The sequence below is a fragment of the Egretta garzetta genome, unplaced genomic scaffold, assembly GCF_000687185.1.
Source record: "Egretta garzetta isolate BGI_Z169 unplaced genomic scaffold, ASM68718v1 scaffold292, whole genome shotgun sequence".
Classification (NCBI taxonomy): domain Eukaryota; kingdom Metazoa; phylum Chordata; class Aves; order Pelecaniformes; family Ardeidae; genus Egretta; species Egretta garzetta.
Window position 1 is genome coordinate 892835 of NW_009258789.1, and position 11458 is coordinate 904292.

At 37.5% G+C, this 11458-nt stretch overlaps 1 protein-coding gene across 1 annotated transcript in view; it reads right to left on the minus strand.

The window, feature by feature from the left end:
- Positions 1-11458, minus strand: part of LOC104135854 (radial spoke head 10 homolog B2) — a 16773-nt gene that overhangs the window by 4152 nt on the left and 1163 nt on the right. Inside the window, 15 exon segments of the mRNA XM_035889266.1 lie at positions 546-722; positions 1804-1911; positions 2683-2831; positions 2934-3013; positions 3098-3209; positions 3977-4166; positions 4622-4743; positions 5242-5383; positions 6089-6265; positions 7097-7217; positions 7808-7893; positions 8955-9128; positions 9335-9403; positions 9671-9746; positions 10460-10789. Of these exon segments, the coding sequence (XP_035745159.1) occupies positions 546-722; positions 1804-1911; positions 2683-2831; positions 2934-3013; positions 3098-3209; positions 3977-4166; positions 4622-4743; positions 5242-5383; positions 6089-6265; positions 7097-7217; positions 7808-7893; positions 8955-9128; positions 9335-9403; positions 9671-9746; positions 10460-10713 (2037 nt within the window). The 5' untranslated portion in view covers positions 10714-10789.

Genomic DNA, 11458 nt, shown 5'->3' on the forward strand with positions numbered 1-11458 from the left:
ATTAATGATGATACTTTCATCTTGTGCATAATCCCAAATAATAACGATTCTAAGTCATGCCTTCAACTACCCTGTCCATCTAAATGGCACCAGTGTCACAGGCAGCATCTGACAGCCTACAAAATCCTTATTCAAAACTTTAGCAAAAGCAGAGCATAGCGTAACTGCTGGGAAACAGCAAGTCTTGCTACGTACAACAATTGCAATGCCATTTTTACAGAGCAATTTTAGACATTCAACTTAAAGCAGGAGAGGCATCTCTTCCACCAGTCAACCAATTTGTCAATTCAAACAACATAAGCCTTGCAAGTACGTTATGTGTATTTAGTTATCTAGGAAAACACGGAAGTGTGTTAAAGCTGTCTACACTGATATTACAATCTAAGATATCAACAAACTGAAAAAGCAGAAGGACCCAATCAAATGATTGTTTATGCAAAAAGAGGAAATTGATTTCTATGTTCAGGAAACACAGAACATTTGCAGGGGCCCAACTTTGCCCTCTAAGCATATAATAATATCTAACAGTTCTGCATCAACTTTACCTGGGATAGAGAATATTCTGGGTACAGAGACACATTTGTGGTTCCCTCAGAGAGACCTTCGATTCTAAAGCTACTTCTTGCCCGATGATCATGATCTACTTGCTCTTTAATCATATCAGGGGTAACATACACCAATGCACAATCAAGAAGAGCTTCAACAAATTCAAGAAAAACCAACTAGAGTAAAACAAACACAGTGATTAATACATTCATTTTTGCAAAACCCCTTCATTGATGGGCACATGTACCTGAGCAAGCAAAGCACTCAAAAGTGATTCTTTGTGAAGCCTCACTGGCCTCATTTACCTACTCAAACATCCTTTCTTCTGAAGAAAAATTGAAAACAGGCAAAGCTCAAAAAATTCAGGAGGGGATATACTGTGTTATGCCTTATACAACTCATATTGAAATAAAATACTGCACACATTTTTGCTGTACCTGAAGTTATGAGAAATTTCTCTAACAAATCACACACCAATTATTGCTATTACCTAAAACATTTTAATTGCATAGGATGCTTCCAGAAACCACAAGAATGGGTGTATAATGAATCCTTTTGTAAGACTTACACTATGTGTTAAGCTGATCACTGTTTAAAACAATAAATTCAATTAGGTCATTTACAACAGACCATCGCTGAGTAAGAGCTCATTCTTTAAGGGTGAAGGCCTTCTGTAGCACACCAGCCGTGAGGTAGCACGAGAGTCTTCTACAGTCACTACTCAACCTCATTGAGGTGGCACCACTTCACATGTCACTAATCAGGTTTAGGATCACCAGATTTTCAGGATTAGTGGGTTCACATCTAAATTACTGACCCATCTTAACATTTCCAGTGCACACCTAGGCAGCTGGAAGTGCTCAGATTCATCCCTACATAATCACTGTATACACATACTGTCAGGCAACTGCCCCGCAGACAGAACTATTACTAGCAGCAGTCTCCTAGAAATTATATTTCACCCTCTGGGTTATGGTGCTCTCAAGGAGTTTTCTGTATGGTCAGGTATGCTAAGACTGCACTAAGAAGGGTAAGATAATAAGCAAAACATAGAAGAACATGCACTGAACTAGAAGATATAGGCAGAATAAAGGAAGACAAAAATAGAGACTCAAGTTTGTACTCTCTTTTTAAAATTAATTAATTTTCTTCCTGTTCTAGCAGATAGGACAGTATTTGCAGCATGTTTAAAACGTAATTTTAATTGTTCCTGTAGCAATGAACAATATGTAGCAATATGGTTTTTTCCATACGCACCTCCTGCTCCAGGTTGGTATTACTGCTGTCATGTAGAGAGGGACCATCCTCGACAAGTATTTCCACAAGTCTTGAAGCACTTAATTGTTTGCTGAGAAGTTTAAAATCCTGGGTAAGAGCAAATGTTACATGTTAACAGCACTTAAGGCATTCCCACATGGACCTAATCTAACTCCCTTTAAAGCCTGTGTCAAAATTTCTAGTGGTTTCAAATGATACTTCCACTCCATGACAGAGTGAAATTCTGTCCCTGCTGAAGTCCATAGGAATTTTTCCTAGACCGCAAAAACAGTATTAAGAAAGAACTTGTGAAAGCTCATAAATAAAAATATTAAAAATTACAATTTTGCCATCTGATATTTTAATTAATTCTTTTAATGAAAAAACGGCTTGGATTTAAACAGTGACAGTGACACAAAACCCAGGCCTATCAATGGGAATTGTTCCCTAGCTTCAGCATAATCTTCATCCGTCCCTGAATTTTAGTAAAGAATCTCATGTTCATCTTGCAGTATATCAATACATTTTAAAAATAGTTTACTGTGTTATTTCAAAAGCTGCCAGTCTTTGAGTTCTACCAGTAAAACATTTTACGGGGGGGAGTAAGCCAGCAAAAATGTTTATATTCCCTTACAAAACATTTGCCTAAGATTTGATTATTTTAAATTATCAAGTATGAAATCAGATTTCAATCCTGCAAGAGTACATAAATAATTTCTGTAGAACAAATGCCCTTTTCATGTTTGTTGGACAGTTTGTACAAATCACATCACTCCTACCTTTTCCACTGCGCAGAAGCCACAGGGACTGTTTTGAAATGCTGAACTGAACAAATAAAGCGCATCTAATCACACAAAATAAAAAAATATAGATTATTACGTTCAACATCCAAAGGAAGTGCCTCATTTTCATTGTGGGTTCAAATGGAGGTCTGGTACTCGGTCTACAAAAAGCTCTGTATACTTCCCAGCATTTGTCAATGTAGCTCATGGCAAAAACTGTACATCGTTCTTCAGAAAATAAGATACCTTTAAAAATCAATTGGAGAAAATAACAGTTACAATAAAACTGTGATGTATGTGGTACCAATTGATAAATCTGCACAGGACAGAAGAAATGCCATTACTTACCTTGGACATGACAGGCAGCAGGAATAACATTCCTGGACATCATTTCTAAGAAACACTTATGCAGATAAGGACCTTTCTCTCTACAGTTGAAACAAAAATATTCTTGTCTGGGAAGACTCAAACTGATTATACCGAAATAAACTTCACTAAAAGATGAAACTTACTTGTGATGTTCATGATAGATATGAAATGCTAGACGAATAAGGTAAGATAAAAATGTTCTGAACAGTAAAGTCTCATGTGGACAATGTATCTCCTCAAGTTGTGTTTTATCACCTAAAAAATTTGACAAAAGAAATCTCTATTGCTATCACGTACATTGAAATGCTTACAGGCATATTGACTTGTCAGCCTTTCTTATCCTCTTCATCTCTACCTATCACAGTGTAACAACACTCCTGGAAGAATCAGACCAGACACAGCATCACTTCCAAACAAGCAGGCCAAGGGAGAACTGTTCACCTACAGCTCAATCTCATCAAATTCTCTCTTTCTAGAAATGCACCCACTCAGCATGTAGGAATGAAAGGGGAAGCGAAGTTGAGAGTTAAACCCTTCACATACCAGGGACACTGCAGTGCATCCTACTGCGGGTCTAAATAAACTGATTGATTAACTGTCTATATGGAAGAAAAAAAAAACAAACATACTAAGGGAGAAAAAAAACACACCACATACAAAACAAAGTTAAAAGCGCTGGGGGAAAAAAAAGAAAAATACCTGTTTTTTATACTTCTCTTTCTCAGACCTCTTAAAACTGCATGTAACAGTAAAGGCAAGACCAGGGGTGAATATAATTTTTGAACAGATGATTCTTTAGAACAATTTTTAAAGTGGTATTTCAATTTTGCATTTTCTCATCTAAGCACCTGAAGTGCCTGGAGAAACATTAACGCATCCACTGAGAACTCACAGGCACAGAGGTACTCACTCAGGGACACTTAACTACCAGAGGAGCTGTCAGTGGAACTTGCCACTCCATCACTCCACAGCTTACTAGTAAAATTCCTAGATTCTAGACCCTGATCATCAGAAATACAAACCACTCAATATCCGATCCATTTCAGCAAGAGTTATGTTGGAGTGATGAAACTGGCAGTCCTTCAGAAATCTCCAAAATTGAAGCTTAGTCATGAGGAAAGTGTTGTCAAGAGAATGATCACAGCCTAAGCCGCTGTAGAAGGTGTAAACTCTTCTCAGTTCTGTAATATGCCTCAACACAGCAAATTCTACCTAAATAAAACAGGATATGTTTTCAACATTGTCTCATAGCAAGTAGGGATGAGCTTGTATTGATCCTGTAGCTGGGTATATAATGCTTTTGATCTTGTAACTCTAAAAAGCATACCTCTGGTTAAGTGTTCATGAGAACAATACTCAAATGTAGTTATAATACCTATTTTTTGGTGACTGATAAAAATAAATTAAGTCTCTGTCCGCAGACAAACCTCACAGCTAAAAGGTAGCTGCTTCCAGATACTTTAACTTTATTTTATTGTCTTCTAGCGGAAACTCAGGAAGGGGAAATACACTCTATTAATTCTTTTCTGCTTTTCTGTTTTCATGGCCTTTGGATTTCCAAATAATTTTTCAATGGAAAGAGTATTTTAAAACAAATAAACCAGAAATAAAGTAATACAAAACACACTCCGGGGGAAACCTGAAAATATCAAACAGTAGACTCTTACTTGTTTCACTTCTTCATGTCTCTCTTCCCTTGGCAACAAGTCAAGCAGCAAAGATATATCCAGCTCAATATTTGACCCCAGAACAGAACTATGTTCCGTGCCATTAATGACTGTGACATTTCCTACCATGCAAATAAAATAAATTAGAACAAACTAAAATGAACTTAAATATACATACACACATACACAGAGGGAAAATAAAACATACATTATTCCTTCTTATCTTACTGACTTCAGACTGAAAATAACAGACTCCTTTATAGTGAGTAGAGATTTCATAATCAGCAGCATAACAACTAAAGAGTAATTTTGGCAAATCTAACCCTAGCCAAAAGGAAATGCAGATATTATGTAAGTTAAAAAAAAAAAAAAAAACTTTCAGACAACAGTGTACCAAAAGCATTACAAGATGTAGTGTGGATGTGTCACTCAAAGTGTCATGCACAGAAACAAGAACCATGGGAGCATAAGTCATTAATTATTAGGATAACTCCCATCTTTATCAAAGTTCTTTGAAGAAATATGTCTGGCTCTTGACTACGTACGAACAGCTTCACATTATAGTAGAAACGAACAACAAAATGTGAACTGGGTAGAATTTGTTTTTTTAAGCTACTTACCAGTACCAAAATTACTTCCTGTGCAAATGGCATTCCGCACTTTTGCATTCATTGCACCCACTTGGAAAGCAGGATATTCTACTATACGATCATCTACGAACTCTCCTTCATAAACATGACCATTCTTGAAGACAAACTTGCCCTACAGACAGATTAATTTGACTAATTTCAATATAACTATACATCAAATATCAGAAAAAATAACACTAACGCTCTTAATCAAATTGCCTGTTAAGAATCTTGGCTAAAATGCAACATATGAGATAAAATAAAGCAAAATCATTTTTCCTACCCTCTTTTATAAAGTACTTTGTAATCTATTAATTAAAGTACACTGCTGGGATGAAGAATTGTCTGTATATTTATTTGATTTTGAAAAGTATTTTGAGGAAAAAACATTTCCCTGCATATAGAAAGACTTGTTTGCAATCTTTAGTTTGCATATGTGGCACTCCACTCACAGTTTTTTTAAAAACTGTCTGTTAATCTGAGAACACCTCTGTGCAAGGACAGCTTGAAATCCATGAGCTCACAGTGTAAGAGTGAAAGTACTGACCAACTGCTGCAAAAATCAAGACGCACCTATTGCACTGAAAATCTCCACAGCAAAACATATTTCTTTATACACACAACACACATCTAACAACAAGTCAAATCTGTGGCCCAGCAAGGTCCTTGGAAGGATTCCGGCTGCTTTCAGTGGCCTCTGCCCTTTATGTTGGGATTCCACCCACAATGCAAATTGAATGTAGTTTTTCATACAGAAATCTAGAGATCCACTATACAGAGCAGAATAGTCTCCTCTGGTGGTGTCTGTAGTTTTGTCTCACTACTTGTCAATACTCACCTTGCCATGCTTTTTATTACAAACCCATTCACCATCGTAGACTGCTCCACTGGCATATATGAACTTCCCATGTCCATGCCGTTCCCCATTTACAAAATCACCTACATATTCATTCCTTAAAGGATACTGAGACACAGGCATTCTCTTCAAAAACCATGTGTGGGTGCCGTATCCATGCTGAAAAAAAATGGGGTGTTTAACAAAAAAAGTCTCCAGAAGAGCTACAACTGCTACAGGTCCAGACTTAAAAAGAGTCACCGTTAGCAAATCTCGCAAATAAAAGCATCCAGTTGATAGCTGCAGTACTTCAAACCATCCATAGAACTATATCATACAAAGGTTCATGGGAGATGCACTCAGACGACACACCAAATCAACACATACTTGAGCAAGCTCTACCGACAGGACTCCTAGAGACAACCTTCCTGCCTGAATCCTTTTGACTGTAATGCTGAACAGCCAGGTGAGGAACACCACGCCAGAGAGCCACAATGTTCCAGAAGCTGGACTCCTCAACAATTTTATGCAGAGTGAAAAGACAGAGGAAGTAGCTCACATTCTTCTTCCAACTGAATAAATGGAAGGAACAGAAAATGCCAGAAATCTTCTCCTTCTATCACAAACTTTAGTAAGAGGGAACAGTGTTGCCTAATATTTTACGGGTGACACAGAAGCAATTTGCCATACATACTCACTGCTGAAGTCATATTTCAAGCTAAATATGGTCACAAACATTTAACTTTTTAAACTTTTTTTTTTAATGAAAAAGGTTTCTATTTTCCACTAAAGAATTAAATTATGATTTTGTAAGACTAAGTCAAAAGCCTTTTAAAAATTTGCACATTGCTAACACGAGAATCAGCTTACAATAAACAGCATATTTCCACTATCTCAACGGGCAAAAATCATACAAAGTTCCTTTGATATTCAACAAAACTCCTTATCCAGTTTCATTAGAGTAATGGACAGATGCTGAACTAAGGAGATTGCTCGGGAAACAATTAATACCTGTATGCCGTACACCCACTGTCCCATATACTCTTGATTAGCTGTCAACCACCTCATTCTTCCTTTTCCATGACGTACATTTTTCTCCCACTGACCTTCATAGATATTTCCAGACTTATAGCTGCAAGAAAACAGCGAAAGAGTAAATTCAGAGTAAATTCGGAGTGGATCTTACAAAAGCAAGGTTTATGCAAAACTTCATTGTTAATAAATGTAGTGTTTATTAACACTAAATAAAAGCATTAGTTTGAAAGTTGGCTCACTGCGACATGGATACAGAGGTTTGATTGTACCCGTTTACCTCCTGTTTTTAACCTAAAAATCACTGTAAAAATATTAACCAGTTTTCTTTTTTCAGAGTCTTCACCACAGCTAATCAAAATATTCTTTTATATATAATTCCACAAATAATTCATTTGTTCATGAAAGCAGTTCCACCTGTTCAAATCAACAGAGTTTATTTAAGTGTTGATTTGTGGTTTACCAAAGCTGATTTTGGATTTCAGCAGAAATATACCAACATAAAAATATAAGCATAGAGAAGGTCTATTTTATTATTATAAAGCACTTTGTACAATTATTTATTCCACTGCAGAAAGTACACACTGCTATGGAAAGGTAACATTTGTATCCATTTTAGACAATAGGAGAAACTGTATGATAATACATGTAAAGTAAAAAAATATGAAGAACAAGTGTTATCATGTTTACCATCTCATTCCCCATCCTTCTTTGATGTTATTTACCCAGTCACCTGAATACCAAGAGTTATGTTCCTGATCATAATAAATGGTGCCCTGAAACAAACAGTAAAGTCAATTTAAATACCTAAATATTCATCTACATTAATAAAACGTCACATACAAATTATGTAAGACACAGTAATCATGCTCTTACAGTCACTTTGAAACACTGTACTGAAAGCATCTGAAGTGATAAAATTAAATAAAAAACCAACTTATTTTGATTAATATTAGTTAAGACCTTAAAGACCAAGTGTTCAAAAAGTTATACTACATTATGTCAAAGTCTGCCATGTTTTTCAAACCACTTGGAAATACTTTCAGAGAGCTAACTTTGGCAACTTAACCACAGGAATCACTCTGAGGTAAATCAGTTTTCTGACTCATTCAGAATCCAACTTCCAACTGCAGGTCTACAGCGTTAATTTTTCTGTCTTTCTCTGACAGCTTCCTCTCAGAACAAACTGGACCAACCACTGCACTGGTGACCATCCACAGCAGCCTGTGTGATTTTAGTGTCTCATCAGTGACACAGAACTAAACCCTGTGTGATCAGAACGGATTTTCCTCACATGCTGAGTATTGGTCTTCAAAATGTCAGGGCCAGAAGAGTATCTCAATCTGAATGCACAAAACGGAGACAGGTAAAAGCACTACTTGCCTTTAAAAAGTTGGAAGTAGATGTTATTTACACTAGGTAAGGCAGTCTTAATTGTAATTATCATACTTGGTCTGCTTAACACATTTGGGAGGCAGGATCACTTTATCATTACTGGGAAGCTAACTGTTCTGTCATTGTTATGTGGCTATTGATGCAGTCATCAGTTTTGACTTTGTCATCATCTGTGTGGACAGCATAAAGCACAAACCACATAATAGGCCAGTTACGCTCTTCAGATACCGTTCATCTCTTTTACTACAAACAAGACTCCATCCCAATTGTTTTAATTAGCATTCACAACTTCACAGAGAATCCTTAGGGAAAATGAATCTCTACATAGTGTAAGACCATGCAACAGCACAAAACATTTTTGCAAAACCTTTCCACAAGAGTGCTTGCTGTTCTAGAAGATAAGTCATCCAAGAGCATCCTCTCACGTGATGTCCTTACTTACCTTTCCATGCCTTTTGCCTTTATACCAATAGCCAATGTAAGAAACAGGACAAGTACCACTCCTGAAAAATCCAAATCCATGCCTAAGTCCGTTCTTGATTGATCCTTCATAAATGCTGCCATCATTCCATGTATAACGGCCATTAAGCATCTGCACATTCTTAACAAATGTTCCCTAAAAGATTAAATCACAACACTTAAAAAACTACGACTCACTGTTCCCCAAATATCTGGGAGAAGTCAGGCTTGTGACTGAAATCACTGCCACAGTTCTGCAGTTGCCACCCGTACTGTACCAATTACTACAGCTTATCTACTTTCCTTGAATTTGCACATCTAATTGGCTGTAATTGTTCACTTAAAAGTTAAATTGCACTTTACCTCGTACTTCACTCCATCAGCCCACATGTAAGTCCCCTGTCCATGCATAAGCCCTTCAGAAAACATGCCCTTCAAAATGAAGAGAACAGCATCATTTGCAAATTTATTCTTACAGTCACTGTAGGCTTCAGTTGTGGTAAGATTTCAAAATAATGACATAGTAATTCCCCTCCAACTACCAGTTTCAGATGAAGTTTTAATGCCAGAAACCAATGGAGCTTTCAATGCTTACACATCCTCAGTACTCAACCTCCACCTACATTAAAAGAAACAGCCTGCCTGTTCGAGAGAAAGAACTTGATCCACTACTGCTTTTTTTAAAATTTATACACTCACCTTGTATGTATTTCCCCCTTCAAAATATGCAAATCCTTCACCCTCATACAATCCATGGACTTTTTCACCTTCATAGCTACAAGGAAAACAAAGATGAAGATTTCAACTCACTACCAGTAGACCTAAATCACAACAAACATATAATAAGTGACCTCTGATTTACCGTGGCCTACACACAGGCTAGTTGTTGCATCTTGTGTAGAAAAATGAGCCACAACAAAATTTCCAATTTTTTGCACCTTCTGTGTAGTATTTCACATAATCGCGTTGCCTCAGATCCATATTTCTTTCAGTTAAGAAAACAAAGCGCATTGGCAGTATTTACTAGCTTACAATCAGGCAAGCTGGTCAGTATGTGAAACATTACATATAGTCTCCTTGAACTATCAAAGGATTTGGTTAACTGGTTAACACTGCCATTCACCTGTTTCCTCAGTTAGGGATATTTTTAAGGGATATGAACAGCTCTAGATATTAAAAGGCAGCAACAACTGAACATGAAATGACAGAGCTTCCTTTCCTTCACCAACTGCCTGTATACTTCAACAAAACAAGCGAAAAGAATGAGTCTTTTGGCAAGCAAGAGCGCGCCGGTAACACTCTGGGATGCAAGACAGCAGCAGAATTCCACACATATCAGTCTCGTATGGAGTCACAGCTACTAGGTCTGAATAATCCGATTCACTGCCTCAAATCAAGAACCAAACCTGTGTTTGCATGACACTGGGTACACCAGAGATACTTAAACGAGAATACTTGACTTCACTGATGTATTTGTAACAAGCATACCTTTTTACAATAACTTGAGTAAGAACGGGCTCCTCGTAGCATTGAGGAACATCTTGGACTGGAGATTCTTCCACCTTCTCTAGTTCCTTATCCGGTATCACTGGATTTCCCTGCGTTTCTTCCACTGCATTCATTAAGGTCTGTACATCTGTCACCTTTGTTGAACTACTCTCAGTTGTAGTATCTTGTGCAGGAATAGGAGGATGTACAGATTTTTCTGCCTTCTTGGCATCTTTCTTCTTATCCTTTGCCATAACTGCTGAATTGTCTCAATGTGTATTTTCCTTCTGAACATTTACTGTCTCATGTAAAGATTTTTTCCCCTATAATCTATTTGATAAAAAAAAAAACCCAGCTAACGACATGAAAAATTATCAATATTTTCTTAATTACTGTATATGCATGTATTTCAAGTTATTTCTGTAATCAGTTCCTCAAGGCAGCGTTTTCCACTTGCAGTCAGCAGACCGCAGGGCTAACAGGTAAGTGATGCCTGTGAATTCTCTCTCAGTGGTCCATCAAAACCACTACGACAGAAGCGTGGTCAATTGACTTACTTTTGCTACACAGAGGTCTCCATCTTTACTTGGGAGGTTTTTAGGTGTCTAGATTTAATCACGTGGAAAAGCTGAAAATAATTTCTCAAAGAGGAGAGTTTGGCGAGTTTCTTGAAAGTTACAGCTCCGCCAGCATTAATGATTTAATGTGCTTTCGAAGTTACGAGTTGCAGACTGAACCACAACATAGAGTAATTGCTATAGCTTATAAAAATACTTTGCCAGTTAAGAGGTACTTGAAGGTTACAGGACTGCTCGAACGGCTGTAACCACAATTCCCACTCAGTTCACAGACTGACCATCAGTGCGCGTAAGCCGAGAATCAAAGCCGCGTGCTGCGGTGGCGAGGGCTGACAGGGGCAGCCTCAAGCGACCGCCATGTTCTCACCGCTGCTTGCTTCCAGCCACCGCCTGCTTCCCCCCGGGCAATGACAGTTGCGGG